Source organism: Saccopteryx leptura, chromosome 4, assembly GCF_036850995.1.
Source record: "Saccopteryx leptura isolate mSacLep1 chromosome 4, mSacLep1_pri_phased_curated, whole genome shotgun sequence".
Taxonomy (NCBI): domain Eukaryota; kingdom Metazoa; phylum Chordata; class Mammalia; order Chiroptera; family Emballonuridae; genus Saccopteryx; species Saccopteryx leptura.
In genome coordinates this window covers 35,998,224-36,020,869 of record NC_089506.1, presented here as the reverse complement: position 1 = coordinate 36,020,869, position 22,646 = coordinate 35,998,224, and the positions used below count along the sequence as shown (strand labels likewise).

At 44.5% G+C, this 22,646-nt stretch overlaps 1 protein-coding gene across 5 annotated transcripts in view; it reads left to right on the top strand.

The window, feature by feature from the left end:
- TMCO3 (transmembrane and coiled-coil domains 3) overlaps nucleotides 1-6,384 on the top strand; it is a 66,058-nt gene extending 59,674 nt beyond the window's left edge. For all 5 annotated transcript variants that reach the window (XM_066380502.1, XM_066380498.1, XM_066380499.1 and 2 more), the window contains 3 exons: nucleotides 2,449-2,528; nucleotides 3,442-3,591; nucleotides 5,733-6,384. In XM_066380502.1, the coding sequence (XP_066236599.1) occupies nucleotides 2,449-2,528; nucleotides 3,442-3,591; nucleotides 5,733-5,846 (344 nt within the window). In that variant the 3' untranslated portion in view covers nucleotides 5,847-6,384. The remainder of the gene's footprint in view (nucleotides 1-2,448; nucleotides 2,529-3,441; nucleotides 3,592-5,732) is intronic.
- The last annotated feature ends 16,262 nt before the right edge of the window (nucleotides 6,385-22,646 follow it).

Here is a 22,646-nt window from a genome sequence, read left to right as displayed (position 1 = left end):
TCTACAATTAGGTTTTTATTTTTGAAATAGTCAGGGACACAATTTTTTGTTGTTCCAGGGTTCTAAGCAACAAGTTAGTGGCATGTGTTTAAGAAGACATCGTTACTTTTCTGCACATTTAGACCTCAGTGACATGTGAATTAGTGTCCCCATTTTTAACCATCACGCATTGACCTCCTGTCCTGTGCCAGGCCCTGTCAAGACCACAGAGATGACCTGGACCCAGTTGCTGCACCAAGGCCCATTAGCCACAGTCGGTTCTAGGTGAAAAGAGTGGGTCCTGGGTCCCCACTGCCAGTAAGGGAGTGGGTGCTCCACGGGATTCAGGCTGTGTTCCCAGGGAAGGCCGCCTGGGACATCACAACCAAGGACAGTTTGAGGCCCAGAGTGGAAGCGGGCTTTCCATGCTGAAGGGAGAGCGCTGCTAGTGGCTCCTGAGAGGTGCCTGGAGGTGGCTGTCACATGTCCGTGTGACCTAGCACCTTGCAGCCCTGGCCCTGGGTCCTTGCTCACTTTTATATCTGTGGTCTAGTTCGTGTGCGCCATGACCACGAGGGCAAGTGTTTATTAACACAGGTAACTGCCTGTGCCAGGTGCCTGCTTAACTCCTCACTGCCTAAATCCACAACTGCAGATGAGGAAACTAAGGCAGAGAGAGGTTAAGACGCATGCCAGCGTCCATACTTGGTTTAGACCAAGGATTTTAGCCCAGAGCCTGTACTATTTACCGTTGTGCTACCCCAGACACACATTTGGCATTTGTTGCAAGAATGAATAGCTTTAAGTAGAAAAACTGTTAACAGTTAGTTTTCCCTCCTGTCAAAGTTATATGTGGCAAAGAGATTGTAACATGGATTTCATCACTGTTTTGTTAATGTCACTAAGTACTGGCTCCAGTCAGTTTAGTGTCTTCATTGTTCTAAGCATAGTGCTCTGGCTTACTGCTGAAAGTCACGTGAGTGATCAGTCTCCACCCTCAGAGCAAAGAGCTCTGGCATCTGGCCTGTATGCTGAGTATCCCACGAGTGGTCTGGGGCCAGGCATTTGCTGTGATTATGAGGGACTGCATGGTCATGACCACTCTATGGTGCTGTTCAGACAGGACACAAGAGCAGGCTGGGGAGACCCAGCTCTACTTGAGTCAACAAGCCACTGGGCTTCTCAGCCTTGAGGTGTGGACAGTCAGCCTTCCTCACCTGTGGCTGCTGTTCCTTGTCTTCAGACTCCATGGCCATTTGCATCTTATTCAGAATATTTTCATAAAGGAAAACCAGATTTACTTCTTTTTTTTTAGAAGAAGAATCTCAAGCATGCACAGTTTTATTTTTTTTAATTTTTTAAAAAATTTTATTTATTCATTTTAGAAAGGAGAGAGGGAGAGAGAGACAGAGATAGAGAAGGGAGGAGGAGCAGGAAGCATCAACTCCCATATGTGCCTTGACCAGGCAAGCCCAGGGTTTCGAACCGGCAACCTCAGCATTTCCAGGTCGATGCTTAGGAAAACCAGATTTAGCAGCTGCCCGCCCTCTTGCTTTGCTGTGTCCTGGGGGTGAACTCCGGTGGAGGATTGCACTCAGCACCCAGGCCATGGAGCCTGGAGCCCGGGCATCTTTCCCTGGAGCAGCTGGCTCAGGAGCCGCCCACAGCAGTGCTTGAACGAGCGCTTAAATGAGTGGCACAACAGGACTGTGCTTACAAGAACTTCATCCTTCTGTTGAAACAAGAACGAGGAGCTGGAAAGTGAACAGATTTACCACTGAGAAGCAGGTGTGACTTTGTTGGGAGACGGGCTGTGTGGTCCTGAAAGAACTGCCCTGTCTGTCCTCTCTTCACAGGCCTCCACGTGTTTCCCACTTTCGTGGTGAGCGAGCTCACCATCCTGACGGTCCTCACTCTGTCTGCACAGGCCTCCACGTGTTTCCCACTTTCGTGGTGTACGAGCTCACCATCCTGACGGTCCTCACTCTGTCTGTCCTCTCTTCACAGGCCTCCACGTGTTTCCCACTTTCGTGGTGTACGAGCTCACCACCCTGACGGTCCTCACTCTGTCTGCACAGGCCTCTACGTGTTTCCCACTTTCGTGGTGTGCGAGCTCACCATCCTGACGGTCCTCACTCTGTCTGTCCTCTCTTCACAGGCCTCCACGGGTTTCCCACTTTCGTGGTGTGCGAGCTCACCACCCTGACGGCCCTCACTCTCTCCGTCCTCTCTTCACAGGCCTCCACGTGTTTCCCACTTTCGTGGTGTACGAGCTCACCACCCTGACGGTCCTCACTCTGTCTGCACAGGCCTCTACGTGTTTCCCACTTTCGTGGTGTGCGAGCTCACCATCCTGACGGTCCTCACTCTGTCTGTCCTCTCTTCACAGGCCTCCACGGGTTTCCCACTTTCGTGGTGTGCGAGCTCACCACCCTGACGGTCCTCACTCTGTCTGTCCTCTCTTCACAGGCCTCCATGTGTTTCCCACTTTCGTGGTGTACGAGCTCACCATCCTGATGGTCCTCACTCTGTCGGTGGTGATCATGAAGGTATTGATCCTTTCAGTGATTTGTGATTGGTAAAAAATCATTTTATTTTTGGCTTTACATGTCACACAGGGCACATTACTACCTCCTGGGTCTAACTCCCTGCCCACAGCTACGCTGAGTCTCTGAGCCCCCAGCAGTGCAGGTTACCCAGAACACCAGTCTGTGCAGCGGTGCCTGGGGCAGGGCTGGGTGACCGTGGAGGTGGTTTGGGTTTGTTTTTTTGTTTGTCTCTGAATTGAGTATGTTTAACATTTGGAGTTAAAGAGCTGGAATGGGAGAAATGGTTTTCCGGATCCTGCAGTGAAGTCGTGCACTATAATTTGACTTTATCCTAAGTGAACCTGAAGAACTGCAGAGCCCGATTCTTGTGGTGCCTGCAGGCATACATTTTCACATCCACGGAGAATTATTTCACCATCTCCGCTTGTCTGTTCCCTATGACTATGAATTATTGAGTTGTCTGTGTTAACTTTCAATGTCTTAACCTAGTCTGTAACGAGCTGGCATTGTGGATTATAAAAACTGACTTAAAATATTTCCATTGAATCCCCAGTGGTTGTCTAGCTGCCCCACCAGCTCCAGGCTGCTTACCGTCTGGATATTATTTCATGAGAGAGATATGTTTCTCTCTTATTAAAAATAAAGTTTCCATTTGAACGCCATATAACATTTAACACTGTTAATTTAGTCTGGGAGCAAAGCCTTGTTTCCTGAATATGAACCAAAACCCTTGGTTTTGCCTTGGTGTTCTGTGTGGTTTTATTTTAGACACTTTGTGTTTATTTGGTGCCCCTCTGTACGCCCCTGCTATGTGTTACTCGAGCGCTGTCCCAGCGCTCATGTGTCCTCTGTGTTCTCTGTGTGTTTGGCTGTCGGGCTCCGGCTAAGCAGTAACATGGGGCTGCTCTCACAGTTTGTTCTGGCAGCACTGGTCTTGTCTCTCCTCTTGCCGAAAACCAGTCAGTACATCAAGTGGATCGTGGCTGCAGGGCTGGCCCAGGTCAGCGAGTTCTCTTTCGTGCTGGGGAGCAGAGCGCGCAGAGCGGGCATCATCTCTCGGGAGGTGAGTCTCCACCTACTTCTGAGTGCTTACCCTCGGGCTGGTGCTTTGTCACTGTTCTGCTCCACTCTCCTCTCACTGCTGTTTGAGCACCATGCGCAGTTGTGTGTGTGTGTGTGTGTGTGTGTGTGTGTGTGTGTGCAGCTGAGTGTGTGTCTATATTTCATTTTGCACTTATATTTTTCCTCTGCAGTTCTGCCCATTTTTACTTTATTCAACTTTATTGCCATTTTTAACTGGCTATGACCTTAGAACTTGATGAGCATCACTTGATGATGTCATTGTCACTAAATTTGATAAGAAGGAAATTGTTTTGTGCTTGGCTGTGGGGTGTGGGGTGTAGCTCTAAAAGTAAAAAGGACTGCTGGCCCCAGAAGTCAACATGCCGCAGTCTGTTGCTCCCCAGTGTTAAGAGTTTAGTATTTAAAACCTGAATATTCTTTCAGGACCAGATAACTGAGTAGTGTTATCCCTGAATCATCAAATGGCAAATTGATGCTGTAACTGAGAAAAGCATTTGATAACTAAAATTAGAGTATTTCTGTTTTAGTGAAAACAAGATGGAGATTAAAGGGAGCTTTTTTGTTATTAAATGTATAAAATATTGGGTAATAATGTAGAAATCTGAACTCCCTGTTTTTAACTGTTGGTTCACTAAGAAACTGCGTGTGTGTCAGGGCTGGAAACCTGTTCTGTGCAGGCTCAGAGGCTGCAGCAAGCAGCTGCTTCTGTGTGTCCCAGGGTAGAAACAGTTCACTTCAGGGCATTTTTAAATCATGGATTTGTGGACATGCAAGTTTCTGAATACAGGGGCTCCTTGGGTTACGACACAGTTCTGTTCCTATGACAGTGACATAACCCGAAATTTGGTGTAAGTCAAAACACACCCTAGCCTAACACAAATGGAACACTTGCACTAACAGTCCAAAATGGCGTAGGTGAGCGTACTGGGGGACGCCGACTCCCTCCCTCATATGCCGCGTCACTGTGTATTCTTCTGCCGCGTCACCAAACTAGTTCACCATGTAGTCTGTAGGTATGGTGCGTCCTAAGCTGAAACACTCGCATCTTAATTTTTTAAAGTTTTTATGGGAGTGTCGTAAACTTGAAATGTCATATGTCAAGACATATGACATTTCATATGAACTTAGAACTTGGTGAGCATCACTTGATGATGTCATTGTCACTAATCAAATCTTTATTCAACTTTATTATTTGCCATTTTTAACTGGCAAATAATAAAGTTGAATAAAGTAAAAATGGGCAGAACTGCAGAGGAAAAATATAAGTGCAAAATGAAATATAGACACACACTCATATGTTATATGTTGTAACCCGAGGACCCCCTGTAGTGATGTCTATTCAAAATGATTTTTGTCCCTGTAGCCCTCTCCTGCAGTCTAAGTTTTGCTTCTTGCCCCTTCTAATGCCTGGGTAAGCACAGTTGAACTCCTGGGCCTGCTCTCTGAAGCCCACGCGGGGGATTGCCCTGCTGTCCCTCCCTCGGCATGCAGGGACCACAGTGGGGGGGCCTCCCTATTGCCCCAGCTCACGGCATCCCTTCTTACATTGTGATATTGTCAATAAAGTATGCCTTGCCAAGTGGTACTTTGAATATTTGGTTCTGCACACCTGCTCCCTAATAAATAGGGTTGAATGAATATAAAAGTTCTTGTTGGTGCATGTGAAATGCTGGTAAGCATTCAAAATTAAATGTCTCCTTGTGTCCGTAAATGTGAGGAAGGTTAAGTCTTCATATCAAAGAGCACCTAAAACAAGTGGTGAAGAATGGAAATTTGTGCATGAGCTCCATCTGAGACCTGCCTTGAGACTGTACCCTCACTGTAAGTGACCCCCACGGGGTCAGAATGACGGCCGAGCGAGCCCAAGGGGTGACCCCAGTCGCACAGACTCCAGTGTGTGAACCAGCGATGACGCATCGACCTCACAGTGTCCACTGAAGGTCACATCTCAGTCCACCTCACATCTAAATGTTGAGGTACCTGTGTCTGTATGGGGTATACCTACGAGCATACCTGTGGTTTGGGGTGGACACAGTAATCCGGTGTGAGACCAGACCCAGTCTTACCTGTTACAGGTGCACCGCCTCATCCTGGGATGACGCTCAGTTTTACCTGTTGCAGGTGTACCTCCTAATCCTGAGTGTGACCACGCTCAGTCTTCTACTGGCCCCTGTGCTGTGGAGAGCTGCAATTACCAAGTGTGTGCCACGGCCAGACAGACGGTCCAGTCTCTGAGGGCGCCCCGGCGATGAACAACTCGTCAGAGCAGACCAGTGCACTGGAGCGTAGACGTTTTGGGCAGTTCTGTAGCTGGACTTTGGGGAACAAAATATGCTACTAAGGAGGGAGGTGTCTTATTTGCCCAGCTTTACAAACTATTACTGCCATATTTTAGAATTTTCCAGAATAATTTATTGCATTCAATTGATCATATGCACAATATACACATGACGCTGCATTTTACAAATCGCCTTGACTATTTTGCCTGGATGTGCCTTTTTTTTCTGAAATTAATGTTAACTTACTATTGTTACTTCATCAGTTCATGGGTTTTTTGGTAAACAAAAATTAGAAAGCTTATTTATTATAGAACTTTAGTGTTGTAATCTGTTGGGCAACATTTGTTATTAAACATTTCTGTGATGTGAAATTTTAATTCTAGCAATGAGTTTGGAAAATTATTTCTGACCCATAAAGCCTATGTTTTCTAAAATGAGATAAACATCTTCTAAATGTCTTTTTCTATTATAACAATTTTAAATAAAATACTTTAATGTCAATTTTATTAGGTCTATAATTCTTTTAAAATACTTGGTTTTAGCATTCTTTAAGACCTGTTATGATCAGAATATAATTAATTGAAACTTATTGAAAACTATACTGCTCACAAAAATTAAGAGATTTCAAAATGAATATGAAGCTATAAAATATCCCTTAATTTTTATTTACTTCATTGTAAAGTTTTGTTTTGTTTTGTTTTCTCAAGAGAGGGTGAGACAGAGACAGGAAGGGACAGAGATGAGAAGCATCAACTTGTAGTTGTATCACTTATAGTTATATTTTTAGCCTGACCAGGCAGTGACACAGTGGGTAGAGTGTCGGCCTGGGATGCAGAGGACCCAGGTTCAAAATCTCAAGGTCATCAGCTTCAGCATGAGCTCACTGGTTTGAGTGTGGGGTCACTATCTTGAGCGTAGGATCATAGACATGACCCCACGGTCGCTGGCTTGAAGCCCGAGGTCGCTGGCTTGAGCAAGGGATCACTGGCTCAGCTAGAGCCCCCGTTTAAGGCATATATGAGAAAGCAGTCAATGAACAATGAAGGTGCCACAACAAAGAATTGATGCTTCTCATCTCTCTCCCTTCCCGTCTGTCTGTTATTGTCTGTCCTGTCCCCCTCTTTTGCTAAAAGAAAAAAGAAAAAAAAAAGAAAATTATTTTAAATAAGATTTTTGTGTTTTACTAATCTTTTTATCTCATTTTTATTTATTGATTTGAGAGAGAGAGAGAGGAACATTGATCTGTTTCTGTATGTGCCCTGATTGGGGATTGAACCAGCAGCTACTGCGCTTTGAAATGATGCTCCAATGGAGCTATTCCGCCAGGGCTGTGTTTTACTCATCTTAATCAGTGTTTTTGTTAAGATGATTTGTATATCTCCACACTATTCTCTAAGAGACGGAATTAATGCAATGCTACCTACATATTTTAAGCCAGAGTTTTCCTAAATATTGGCTTTAAGAGCCCAAAATGTTGACCAAAATACTTGGACAGACATGTTAGATGTAATTATGTGTTATATATAAATTATGGATTGCAGTAATATAAATTAAAACACTTTACAATGGCCTGACCAGTGGTGATGCAGTGGATAGAGCATCGAGCTGTGACACTGAGGTCCCAGGTTTGAAATCCCAAGGTCGCCAGCTTGAGTGCAGGCTCATCCAGCTTGAGCACAGGCTCACCAGCTTCAGTGTGGGGTCACCGGATTGAGCATGGGATCAATGACTTGATCCCAGAGGTTGCTGGCTTGAGCAAGGGGTCACGTGCTTGGCTGGAGCCCCACCCCCACCCCCACCCCCGTCAAGGAATGTATGAGCAGTCAGTGAACAACTAAAGTAATGCAACCACAAGTAGGTGCTTCTCATCTCTGTCCCTTCCTGTCTCTGTCTCTCCCTCTTGCAAAAACAAAACAAAAACAACAAAAAACAACTTTAAATGAAGTAAATTATATCTAATCTGAAGTAAGTCAGTGGAAAAATGATATAAATGTGCTTATTTTTAGAAAATAACATTGGTTTTATTAATTTTTAAATTGTGCAGATGGTCTGGTGCCATTCCCTTCAAATCCTTGGTGTATACACACAGCAGTGTGCTAGGCATTCCGGGCCTAGGCTGCTATCTGAGGATGCTGAGGCTTTCCTATCCCAGCTGTAACACTATATTATCCCACCCAGACCAGCTTTCCTCTCCCAGCTGTAACACTGTATTATCCCACCCAGGCCAGCTTTCCTCTCCCAGCTGTAACACTGTATTATCCCACCCAGACCAGCTTTCCTCTCCCAGCTGTAACACTGTATTATCCCACCCAGGCCAGCTTTCCTCTCCCAGCTGTAACACTGTATTATCCCACCCAGGCCAGCTTTCCTCTCCCAGCTGGAACACTATATTATCCCACCCAGGCCAGCTTTCCTCTCCCAGCTGGAACACTGTATTATCCCACCCAGGCCAGCTTTCCTCTCCCAGCTGTAACACTGTATTATCCCACCCAGGCCAGCTTTCCTCTCCCAGCTGGAACACTGTATTATCCCACCCAGGCCAGCTTTCCTCTCCCAGCTGGAACACTGTATTATCCCACCCAGGCCAGCTTTCCTCTCCCAGCTGGAACACTATATTATCCATCCAGGCCAGCTTTCCTCTCCCAGCTGGAACACTGTATTATCCATCCAGGCCAGCTTTCCTCTCCCAGCTGGAACACTGTATTATCCCACCCAGACCAGCTTTCCTCTCCCAGCTGTAACACTGTATTATCCCACCCAGGCCAGCTTTCCTCTCCCAGCTGTAACACTGTATTATCCCACCCAGACCAGCTTTCCTCTCCCAGCTGGAACACTGTATTATCCATCCAGGCCAGCTTTCCTCTCCCAGCTGGAACACTGTATTATCCCACCCAGGCCAGCTTTCCTCTCCCAGCTGTAACACTGTATTATCCCACCCAGGCCAGCTTTCCTCTCCCAGCTGTAACACTGTATTATCCCACCCAGGCCAGCTTTCCTCTCCCAGCTGTAACACTGTATTATCCCACCCAGGCCAGCTTTCCTCTCCCAGCTGGAACACTGTATTATCCATCCAGGCCAGCTTTCCTCTCCCAGCTGGAACACTGTATTATCCATCCAGGCCAGCTTTCCTCTCCCAGCTGGAACACTGTATTATCCCACCCAGACCAGCTTTCCTCTCCCAGCTGTAACACTGTATTATCCCACCCAGGCCAGCTTTCCTCTCCCAGCTGTAACACTGTATTATCCCACCCAGACCAGCTTTCCTCTCCCAGCTGTAACACTGTATTATCCCACCCAGACCAGCTTTCCTCTCCCAGCTGTAACACTGTATTATCCCACCCAGGCCAGCTTTCCTCTCCCAGCTGGAACACTGTATTATCCCACCCAGGCCAGCTTTCCTCTCCCAGCTGGAACACTGTATTATCCCACCCAGGCCAGCTTTCCTCTCCCCCTCACCAGTACCAGGGCCCATCCCCCCTCCTCAGCACCTCCCTGGGTATACCTTCCTTTCTCCACCTACCTAGGCCCACCCTCCTCCTGCCCCAGGACTTGGCCTCTTCATCTTTTACTCAGCTGTGTCTTCTACACCTTTCTGTGTCTTTTGCATCTATAAACTCGCTCCAGTCTGCCCCATCTTGTCCTCACAAAGCCCTCTCTCCACCCTGTCCTCACTCTTCCTTCCTGGCCCAGACTTGCAGAAGTCTCAGAGCACTTGTCTGCATCCCTCCAAACCCCTGCTCCTGGGAGCTGCAGATACCAGCATTGAACCTGTTCTCCCCCACTCCCCTTGCACACAGGCCGGCTACCTCGCAGCATTTCCTCGTGCATTGTGTGTGGCTAGGACATGTGGGGTGAATCCTGTTTTAGATATGTCTGTCAAAGGAAAAGTGTGTTTGCTGACCAGCCCACTAGTAACATCATCATCTTGAATTTAAAAATTGGTGTCTGAAGGTTTGAGTCCACTCTTACGAGATCTGCATGCTTGGAGAACTGAGTTTCCAATCTCGGGAATTCTAAAGACAGATTGGAAGAAGGGGTGTGTTGGCCACCTCAACACCAACAAAAACCTAAGCAAATACCAGCTGACTGTGAGTGCCCTATGTCAGGTGTCCCCCGAGCACTTCCTCTGGGTGGTCATGTGTCACACCTGGAACTCCATCTAACCTGAAACTTCCACAACCACCTCATGCCCCTAGCTCTTCCTGCTCCAAGTCCCCAATGCTCACCACACATGCTTCAACCTATTGGTACCCACGTGTGGTGTTCCCTGTTTCATGGGTCTGTGAATCCCGTCTCCTGGACATCTTATAGGCAGAGCCATCCTCTTTCTTGGTGACCTAAAGCTTTGCTGAGGGTTCAGAGAGCAGGCTCGCAGTAAACCGGCTCCCTCAGTTCACATAGCTCGATGCATCACACTAAATGGATATGGAACTTCACTCAGGCTTAAAGGACTCACCAGATAGCTACATAATTACACAGTAGAAGATTAAGGTGTGAGTAATGGCTGTTAAAGCAATTCTTTCATGGGAGATCAGTTAGAAAAGAAACTTGCCTCAATTTGTGTAAGCAACAGATACAAAATCAAACATTACGCAAATCAGAGATGTGGAGTGTTTAGAAGTGAGGAAGATGGTTTCTGCCTCTAGCAACCCATGATCTGCTGTGGCAGACAGACACGAATGGGGCAGCAGGGACTCAAGGAGACAAAACAGGCTAGATCAGGAGAGCCAGGGGGCAGGCAGGAGGAGTTAAATGCTGTGGTCTGGAAGGCCTCTTGGGAGAGGCATATGGGTTGGGCTTGCAGGTGGTCAGAGGTCATTTAACAGTGTGCAGGGAGGGTGTTCCCTACAAACACCAGCCTGAGAAGAATCATGGCGCTGCAGGGGCGAGTCTCTGCTGTGTCAGGGAGACAGGTAGAAGTGGACAGAGCAGAAGGTCCCATGGGGTCCCTGAAGATGACTCTGTCTCAGTGCTAATCCATGGTGTGGTGGACGATGCAAAGCCTATTCAAGCCTGACCAGGCGGTGGCGCAGTGGATAGAGCGCCGGACTGGGATGAGGAAGACCCAGGTTCGAGACCCCGAGGTCACCACCTTGAGTGCGGGCTCATCTGGTTTGAGCAAAAGCTCACCAGCTTGAGCCCAAGGTCGCTGGCTCGAGCAAGGAGTTACTCAGTCTGCTGAAGGCCCGCGGTCAAGGCACATATGAGACAGCAATCAATGAACAACTAAGGTGTCGCAATGCGCAACGAGAAACTAATGATTGATGCTTCTCATCTCTCCATTCCTGTCTGTCTGTCCCTGTCTATCCCTCTTTCTGACTCTCTCTCTGTCTCTGTAAAAAAAAAAAAAAAAGCCTATTCAAGAAGACAGCAACAAAGGTACAGTACACATCCCCTGGGGGTGAAGGTTCTTCAGAGACAGAGTATGGAGATGACACCTACATCTGCTTTGGACACAGTGTTTCCATCACCTGAAAACAGTCGAGGTATGCCAGAACCCAGGAGGGGTGAAAGTGAGGCAGATTCGGGCCCACCTACAGGAATGAAGTGCCTGGAGTCAGGTGCGAGTGCAGTGCAGGGATAGCCCCAGGTGAGACTGAGACCCACTGGGCATGTGCAGATGGCTTTTAAAGAACACAGCAGGCCCTAGCCAGATAGCTCATTGTCCTGACATGCCAAGGTTGGGGGTTTGATTCCCCATACAGGGCACATATAAGAAACAACCAATGATAGTATGAATGAGCGGAACAACAAATTGATGTTTCTCTCTGTGTGTGTCTCTGTCTCTCTCCCTTCTTCTCTTTCTAAAAAAAAAAAAAAAAAAAAAAAAGGCAACATGGAATGGAGAGGCAGAGTGACCAGGTATTGCAGGATGGATGTCTGCTCTGATATCTTGGACTTTGGACAACCTGCTCCCTGGAACTCCTTGGATATCATTCTTATGTCCAGCCCTTGGCTGGCAGCACGAATGTCAAGATGATGTGTCATTGTTCACAGTTCATATAATGTATTCCTGTTGCCCCGCCAAACAATATGGTATTGCCTCTGACCCCCAGGCTGATACTCAATCTTTGCAACCTAATGAAGGTAGAGCCCCAGGTCCACACTCTGTCTCTGTGACCTTAATGTGTCACATTTGGGTATGCCATGCACACTCCAGGAATTGTATTATAATAACTCTTGTTACTCAAAAATTCATGACGGTTTTTCCTGAACTGCATCCTGTGACTGTCATAAGACCACAAAGGCCAGTCCAGCCCAACACTGGTGGGGGAAACGTTTGTGGGGCTTATTATGAGTAATATGGGCACAGAGAAGTGCCTCAGGCATTCCTAACTGAGAGCATCACTACCGATGGGCTGGGGGTGACATAACAGACACAATCTGCCAAAACTCACCCAAGAAGAACTAGACAATCTGAATAGACTTATATGTATTAAAGAATTTGAATCAGCCTGACCAGGCAGTGGCGCAGTGGATAGAGCATAGGACTGGGATGCGGAGGACACAGGTTCAAGACCCCAAGGTCGCCAGCTTGAGTGCGGGCTCATCCGGTTTGAGCAAGGCTCACCAGCTTAGACCCAAGGTCGCTGGCTTGAGCAAGGGGTTACTCGGTCTGCTGTAGCCCCACTATCAAGGCAAATATGAGAAAGCAATCAATGAACAACTAAAGTGCCCCAACGAGAAACTGATGATTGATGCTTCTCATCTCTTTCTGTTCCTGTCTGTCTGTCCCAATCTATCTCTTTCTCTGTATAAAAAAAGAATTTGAAGCAATAATAAATAACCTTGAAAAACAGGAAGCACAAGGCTCATATAGATTCACTGGTAAATTCTACCAAACATTGGAGGAAGGAATTGTACTAAAAGCTACAACAGGCCTGGCCCTGGCTGAGTAGCCCAGTTGGTTAGAACATCATCCCAATATACCAACGTTGTGGGTTTGATCCCCTGTCAGGACACATACAAGAATCAATTGATGAATGCAGAAATAAGTGAAACAATGAATTGATGTTTCTCACTCTCTCTAAAAAAAAATCAATAAATAAATAAAATGAAAAAAATTAAAACTATACCAGGCTAAGGAACAGAAATCACATTACTGTATCAGTAGATAAAGAGAAAGCATTTTATAACATTCAACACTCATTCATGATTCTAAAAAACTCAACAAACTAGCAATAGAAGAGAATTTCCTCAACCTAATAGAGAATAACTACAAAACTGTACAGCTAACATACTTAATCGTGAGAAACTCAAAGCTTTCCCGCTAAGATCAAGAACAAAGCAAGACTCTCTTGTCACCACTCCTTTAAAACATTATACTGGGCCTGACCTGTGGTAGCACAGTGGATGGAGTGTTGACCGGGAACGCTGGGACCACTGGTTTGAAGCCCTGGGCTTGCCCGGTCAGGGCACATACAAGAAGCAACTACTATGAGTTGTTACTTCCTGCTCCCCCCCCACCCCTTTCTCTCTCTCTCTCCCTCCCTCTCTATCTCCATCTCTCTCTTCTCTCTAAAATCAATCAATAAAAAAATCTTTTAAGAAAGCTTAAAAACTCCCCCAAAACCCGTTATACTGGAAGTCATAAATAATGCAATTAGACAACAAAAGGTACTAAATTGGTAAGAAGGAAATAAAGCTACCTTTGCAGGTGAAATGATTGTAGAAAATCCAAAAAAAATCACCACAAAACCTCTGAAACCAATAATTATAACAATGTTACAGGATACATGAACAAGGTTAATATACAAAAGTTAGTCGCTTACCTACAGTATATTCCAGCAACGAACAACTAGAATTTGAAATTAAAAACATAACACCATTTACATTAGTATTCTTAACACGAAATACTGAAATACAAACACAACAAAATAAATATGTATAAAATCGACATGAGGGAAACTACAAAGCTATGACAAAAGACATCCAAGAAAAACTAAATAAACGGAGACATGTTCACAAATAGGAAGCCCCGTGCATCATGCCAAAATGTCAGTTCTTCCCAATTTGATCTATAGATCTAGTGCAATCCCAATCAGAATCCCAGCAAGATATTGTTGCGGATATTAACAAACTGATTCTAAAGTTTATACAGAGGGACAAAGGACGCAGGCTAGCCAATATAATATTAAAAGAGAAGAACAAAATCAGAGGACTGACACTATTAAACTTCAAGACTTACTATAAAGCTACAGTAATCAAGACCTGATGATATTGGCAGGAGAAGAAGCAAATAGATCAATGGAAAGAACAGAGAATGCATCAAAGGCACTCATCTTGGACAAAGGATCAAAGGCAATATGGTGGAGTAAAGATAATGTCTTCAACGAATGGTGCTGGAATAACTGGATGTCCACATGCAAAAAGCATGAATCTAAACATAGCCCTTCCATTTTGCACAAAAATTAACTCAAAAATAGGTCATAGTCCTAAATAAATATAAAGTACCAAACAATAACCTTTTAGAAGATAATAGAAGAAAATTTAGATGAATTTGTATTTAATCAAAGCAGTGAGGGCACAATCCATGAAAGGAATAATTGGTAATCCGGACTTTATAAAAATTTAAAACTGCTCCATGAAAGTTGCTGTTGAGCGAATGAGAAAACAAAGCAAACTGGGAGAAAATATTTGTAAAAGACATATCTGATAAAGAACTGTTATCTAAAATATACAAAGACTTCTTAAAGCTTAACAACAAAATGAACAACCCAATTAAAAAGTATGCAATAAAAAAGGGTTGAGGAAGATAGAAGAGGGTCAACGGGGTGTAAATGGTGATGGAAGGAGACTTAACTCGGGGTGGTGAACACACAATATGATATACAGATGAGGTATTATTCAACTGTATACCTGAGACCTATCTAATTTTAATTAATGGGCAAAAGAACTGTAGAGGTACCTCATCAAAGAAGATAAACACATAACAAATAAGCATATGAAAAGATGCTTCACATCACATACCATGAGGGAATTGAAATTAAAACAATAATGAGATACCACTACACTCCTATTAGAATGGTGGAAATTCAAAATGCTGACAACACCAAATGCTGGTGAAGATGTGGACCAACAGAAACTCTCATGCATTGTCGGTGGGGATGAAAAATATTACAGCCACTTTGGGAGACAGTTTGGCAGTAGCTAACAAAACAACACATATACTCTTACCATACAACCCAGTGATCATGCTCTTTGACATTTACCCAGATGAACTGAAAACTTATGGCCACACAAAAAACCTGCACATGGATGTTTATAACAGCTTTGTTTGTAATCATCAAAACTTGGAAGCAACTGAGATGTCTTTCATTAGACAAATGAATGGATAAATAAACTTGTGCATCTACAATTTAATATTACTCACTGCTAAAAAAGAAATTAGCTATCAAACCATGGAAAGATGTGGGAGAACCTTAAATGAATATTACTATGTAAAAGAAGCCAATCTGAAAAAGCTACATACTGTATAGTTCCAAGTGTTTGACATTCTAGAAAAGGCAAAACTAAAGAGACTGTAAAAAGATCAGTAGTTGCTAGAAGTTAGTATGGAGGGAGGATGAAAAGATTTGAGTACAAAGGATTTTTAGGATGGTGAAACTGTTCTGTATGATACTGGAATGATGTATATATGTCATTATACATTTGTCAAAACCACAGAATGTACATTAGGAGTAAGTCCTAAAGTAAACTGTGGACTTCGGGTTATGGTGATGTGTCAATGTAGGTTCTTTTATTGGGCAAATATAAAAGCCAATATGGCCCTGGCCAGTTGGCTCAGTGGTAGAGCGTCGGCCTGGCGTGTAGGAGTCCCGAATTCGATTCCCGGCCAGGGCACACAGGAGAAGCGCCCATCTGCTTCTCCACCCCTCCCCCTCTCCTTCCTCTCTGTCTCTCTCTTCCCCTCCCGCAGCCAAGGGTCCATTGGAGCAAAGTTGGCCTGGGCACTGAGGATGGCTCTGTGGCCTCTGTCTCAGGCGCTTGAGTGGCTCTGGTTGCAACAGAGCAATGCCCCGAATGGGCAGAGCATCGCCCCCTGGTGGGCATGCCAGGTGGATCCCGGTCGGGTGCATGCGGGAGTCTGTCTGACTGCCTCCCCGTTTCTGGCTTCGGAAAAACACACACACACACACACACACACACACACAAACACACACACACACACACAAAGCCAATATGATTATATATATATATATATATTTTTTAATTTATTTATTTTAGAAAGGAGAGAGAGAGGGGGAGAGAGAAAAGGGGGGGAGGAGCAGGAAGCATCAACTCTCATATGTGCCTTGACCAGGCAGGCTCAGGGTTTCGAACCGGCGAGCTCAGCATTTCCAGGTCGACACTTTATCCACTGCGCCACCACAGGTCAGGCCTGATAATATTTTTTGTTTGTAACTCCACTTCTTGTTTCCTACATGATTTAAAAGACAAATGTACAAAAATAACTATAAACCCATGTTATTGATCAAATAATGTATATATAAATTTGTAAATGGATTAAACTCCCCAATTAAAAGACATGGATTCGCCTGACCTGTGGTGGCGCAGTGGATAAAGCGTCAACCTGGAAACGCTGAGGTTGCCGGTTCAAAACCCTGGGCTTGCCTGGTCAAGGCACATATGGGAGTTGATGCTTCTTGCCCCTCCCCCTTCTCTCTCTCTCTCTCTCTCCTCTATAATGAATAAATAAAAAATAAATAAATAAATAAAAATAAATCCCAGTAAAAGAATATTAACCTTAAAAAAAAAAAAAAAAAAAGACATGGATTGGCAGAATGATAAAAAGCAGGATCTGACTATATGCTATTACAAAAAACCCACTTTTGATCTGAGGACACACACAGGTTAAAAGTGAAAGGATGGAAAAATATTTTACATGTAATTAGCAACCAAAAGAGAGCAGGGTGGCTATACTGATATCAGACAAATAGACTTTAAGTAAAAAACCGTTCCAAGAGGCAAAGAAAGACGTTGGATATACTAAAGATAACATAAGGTCCTTCTTTGTCTTTTGTAATAATGATAATAGGGTGAACTCACCTAGAAGATAGAATAATTATAAATAGAGCTGACCACTGAATAGCATGGCTTTGAACTGCATGGGTTCTATTGACCTGCACAGTTCAACCCCATGTTGTTCAAGGCTTGACTCCACAGTTGGGAACACTTGTATGTGGAGGGCTGACTTAAGTCATCTGTGGATTTTTACTGTGCATGTGGTCAGCACCCCTAAGCCCCACATTGTTCAAGGGTCAACTGTATACACAATTAAACATCAGCACTTCTAAACATATGAAGTACATTGACAGAATTGAAGGAAGAAATAATTACCTCTACAATTAAGTAAAAGACCCAATATCCCACTTTAAATGATGGATGGAATAACAGGCAGAAGGTCAACAAGGATACATGGGACTTGCACACCATTACAGACAGATTGAACCTAACTTACATACACAGAACGCTCCACCCACCACCAGCAGACGACACGTTTTTCTCAAGTGCACATGGAACTTTCTCCAGGATTAGGTTCCTGGAAACATAGCCTACACTTTGTGAGACTGCAATGGACTCAAGAATGTCTTACTTGGGGGTCTATTTATTTTAGTGCCCCTAGTTTCTCATCACCCAGAAGCAGGTCAGTCCATTGAAGAATTTCAAGTAGGAAGTAGTATGATCTAATTTCCATTTTTAAAACATCACATTGGCTGCTGAATATCTGAGATACTAGAGTAGGACAAGATTGGAGGAAGGGAGAAGACACAGGCGTTATTTTTATAGTCCTCCATGAAGAAGATGGTAGCTCAGCCAGGGGGATGGCAGAGGAGATGGGAGAAAGTAGAGGAATTCAAGATACTTCAAATTGGTGGTTGCTTTTAGTTAGTGAAAACAAGGTATTTGACGTCTATCTAACTTCTAGTATAACAAGGTGAACATAGATTGTTTCCTGAGCTAGCGGATAATGGGAGGAGCGGCTGGTTTGGCTGAAGAGTCGTGAGTTCATGATCAATTGTATCAAATCACATTTTAAGAATTAATTACATTGCTCAATTGCCTTACTAAGTAGTTGTGCTAATTAGTACTGCCACCAATGGCATATAAGAGTGCCCACGAAACTAAGATTTTAAAGCATTTTCCCAAAGGAATTTGTGTTTTGATTATAGAATGGCAAACCTAGATTTGGAAAAATAAAAAATAAAGTATCCGTGCGTTGGAGGGTGTAGAAAGCATAGAGAGGAAAGAAGGAATAAGAAAGTTGTATAGAATGGCACAGATGGCAATTTTAAAGAAATTTCATAGGTTATATGAAAGCAATCAAGTAGGCTTGCCCTTATAATTCCCACTGATGTCAGAATACATATCTCTTGTTCAGACTTTCTCAATTTAGCCCACTTTTCATCCTGTCTCTTTCTGCCTTCCCTTCATCCCAGTCCCATCTGTCATGCCTTATTTCTCTTTCTTCTTCCATCTCTTTCTCTTTAGTGACTTCTTCTCAGTCTACAAAACACTCCGGTTCTCCATTGCCCCCAGACCCTTCGCCTCCACACTGCTTTTCCCTGAACGCCACCCCTTTCCCGCCAGACCTGTCCTCTGCCTCACCTCCATGCTGCATCCTCCAGGGCCTCCTTCAGTAGATGCTTGCGGCTTGTTGCCCCTCTGTGCTTCCCAATATCAGCAATTATCTCATCGCCCAACTGAATGACCTCTCTTCACCTTTCATTCTACTTGACATTCATTCTACACATTTGACGCTATTGATCCCTCCCTCTTATTTGAAACATTTTCTTTCTTGGTTCTGTAAATCAATTGATCCATGTCATTAGCAATCACTTTTATGTTTAGAGTTTGAATCAGCCACGGTCCTGGCAGGAATAGGTGTCAGTCAAAGGCTTTGTAGATGGCGATTGGTGGGAGCACTAGTGTAGCATTGTGGGCAGGCTTCATGACTCCAGCAGGAGGTAAGGAGTCCTTCCCAGAGGCCTTTATTCACCCCCAAGCCTGGGGCACACTGACAGGAAGCACAGTCTAGGGACCTGAGCAGAGTTAATGTTTTGGAAGAGCCCTCCCCCTCCCGGAGCTGTGGATAGAGAGGGACACAACCATTGCCCAATTGTGGTAGGAAGAGGGTAATATACCCCAGCCTCTCCTTCCTCCTGCCTCTCTCTCCTTCTGGTCAGTCTGATTGGCAGAATCCAAGTGGACAGCATGGGAACGGGATGCAGGTGAGGGGCAGGGTGGAGAGATGGGCAGAGCCACACAGGGAATGGATGGTATGGGGCAGCAATCAGAATATTAGGACAGTGTTCTTTCTTGGGGGTGCATTCTCTATCTTTCTCTTACAACTGAGTTAGCCCTGAGCGGTGGAGGTCTGTCTTCAGTCCTCACCTCTTTTCTCTCGCTGCGTTCTCTCCTTGTGCCTCCCACGTCCAGAGCATCCCAACATCTATATGCTGCCCATGCCACAGGTGCATCTTGAACTCTGAGCTTCTCCTATTGTCAGTCTGGCACTCTGAACAGTCTGCTGATGTCTCACTTTTATATTCCTCCTCAGCCTGGAACCCTACTGTCAGAAATGCTTCCCCAGAACTATCTCGGTCTAATCCTCTCTGTTCCAGCGGCTCAGCCTGCCCACACCCAACTCTTCCTTGTTCTAGTTCAGGACCATCCGTTCCAACTCCTGTGGTTTTGGGCTGTTGGGTCTGACTCCTGCTTTCCCCTACCGCTGTACCTTACAGAATTTCAGGTCTCCGAGTGAAGTTCTCTGTAGTAAAAACTTATGTTCTGAAGGTTGTTGGTATCTGAAGCAACTCCCTGTATTTAGAGAATCTGCCCTCATTAAATATTAGTAGGAGGCAGGTGCCACCGCCCACCCTTGGAGTCCGAGAGGTACCGCCACCAGAAGCTCGAGAATAGGAGGAAGCCCACCCATTCCAAACCTCCCGGCACGACTTTGACCCTGGAACAATAACCCCAGTCAGGCCCAGTTTAGAACCATTCCAGCCTCCAGGCAACGTCTGTTAGTGCCGCTCCCAGCCAGCTGGCCTTTGGGCAGCCTGGTCGCCCCAGCCTTTGCTGGTGTTGCTTCTGAGCCCGGACCTTGACCCACCGCTGATCCTGTGGTCCCACCTCAGTCTGTGCTAGCCAGGGTCCATGTGGCTTGCATCAGGCCTCCTGACTCCTCATCTTCTAACTGATGTCCTGTCTCAGATCGTGTCTTCCTCCAATCTCTTCTCCCTACTGCCATGGGGTTTATTTCCCTGTAACACAAATCTCTTTTTATCATTTGGAACAAATAGCTAATTGTCTCCCAATATCTGCTCTCTGCCCCTTTCTTTTATAGACCATCAAATACTTAAGTAGCTATAGGGCCCAGAATAATGACTACATCTCTAGCATCCCATACAGACAGGGGTGGCTCCTGGTTAAGCCAATGGGACTGTTATGGTCTGTATGTTTGCAGCCTCTCAAAATTCGTATACATACTGAAATCTAAACCCCATAGCGGTGTGAAGGTTGGCAGAATATGCTACCCAAAACATGCCTCTTTGGCAGAGGCTTATTCTGAGAGGCAGGAGAAGCTCTGAAAACAGAGTTAAAGTCCCCGTTTGTAAAGGAAATTTACAGTTTTAGAGGAAATCTCCATTTGTCAGCTGTCTTCCTCTCTGTACCAGGAGGAGATGGATGACTAAACTAAGAAACTTTTATCCATGGAAAAGGCAAGGCCCTAAACCTGCATAACAAACCTTACTCTTGTTTACCAACTTCTCCTGGTCACCTCCCCATAATTGGCCTCTCCCACATCTATCTTTCCTTATTAATTGAAAATGATATTTAAGCCTGAATTCTAAGCCACCTCTGAGAATTACTCATTTTCCTTGGATAGCACCAGTGTATCCATGAGGTATGTATATTGAACTTCCATCATTCTCTGGTTAATCTGTCCTTTGTGACAGGAACCCCAGCCAAGAACTTAGAATAGAATGAAAATTATTTTTCCTCTCCTACAGGTGGTATTTGGAGGTGGGGCCTTTGGGAGGTAATCAGGTCATGAGGGTGGAGCCCTGTGAATGGGATTGGTTTTAGTGTCTGTGTAAGAGGCCAGGGCTAGCTTGCTCTCCTCCAGCGAGGATGAAATGAGAAGGTGGCCACCTGCATGTCTGGAAAAGGGTCCTTACTAGAAGCTGGTTATGCTAGCACCCTGTTCTTGAACTTCCTGTCTCCAGAACAGTGAGAAATAAGTTTCTTTGCCTGCATGGTGAAATAATTGGTCCTGCTCCTGTGCTTCCATAATTCCTTTCCCAGTCATGAATAGAGTCTTGTCTCCTAGTGACATTTGTACGTGAAGCCGTCTCTCCTCTTTGACTCTGAGCAATCTTTATCTTATTAATTAACACAATTATCGGCCCTCAGAGTACTATCTGGCATGCGTTTTGAGCTCAAAAATGTTTCCCAGGTAAGGAATGCAGAAAAGATTAAGTTCTTGAAATTGTGGCTTATCTTCTTATCAAAGAACTGTTTTTATCTACTCATTTCTCAAAAAAAAAAAAAAGCTGAAGGAATTGAGCATTAGAGAGACTGAGATTACTTAATCAAGGTCATTTGACTTTCTTTTGTTTGAGTTTCAGGTGAGCTATAAGATTCTTTGAATCTGTAAAATAAGTAGACAGGTAGCAGAGAAGTGACCAAAGATAGTCGGTAGTACATAGTCAAGTTTCTTACCCTTGTGCTGTAGGCTCATGGTGCTGCTTCCACTCCTGGCTGATGGTAAATGGATTCAATTGAGGAAGGAAATGATATAAGGAGAAACAAGGATCTTTCAACCTTAACATTGTAGGATTCCATAGAAAATAATCTTGATATTTTAACCAGAATAATGTAAAACCAGACAGGAGGAACATTTGAGAATTGTGGAATTAAGTGGCAAAGGCATGAGTGATTTCTTTTCTTGCAAAAGCCAGAGAACATATCAGATGAACAGCACACAAGAACTGTCTAGGTAGTAAACAAGACCTGTAAAAGGTATTTGGAGTAAACCGGATGCTGTGAGCCAGTTTGTCAGATCCAAGGGGTGCTTTTCAAAGGACTGTGACTTCAGCCTGTAAATGATTATATGTCTTTGATTTATAATATTAAGAGCATAATAACTCAAGAGGGTCAAAGAACTGACTGTTCTTCCAAGAGGAAAACTTTGGAGTTGACTATAAATTTTCAAAAGGACTCATGATGTAAGAGAGAAATAAAGATGTCTTCCTGGATCTAGGTGGTGGGGTGGGAACTACAGAACTTCTCAGTAGATGGGGCTTAGAAGTGGTTATCTTTCTGGAGGAGAGGAACAGCGATTTACCCTGAGGTTAAGCAAATACAGATTTGCTTATATTTTATGATACACACTAGTTTTCTAAAGATGCCTTTATTTATATTTTACCAAAGAAGGAGAAAAATGTCACTTGTCCATATCCAGAAACATTTCTCCTCTAAGTTTCATGAGCCCTTGTTCTTCTGTCTTCCCATATCTTAATGTCACTATGGCCATGGTGACCCAAAAAGGTGGAAAACAGGAAATGGCTGGAGAAGAGACCAATGTTATCGAGGAGGGAACCAAAGACAAATTGGATACTTAGCAGATTTAGAATAAAAATTTTCATGGGATTAGGAAAGATTTTTTTCTCTCTTTAAAGGACAGTTTAATGGGTTGGCAGTAAGGATTTGGATCAGCTCTGAGACTCAACAGAGCAGACACACAAAA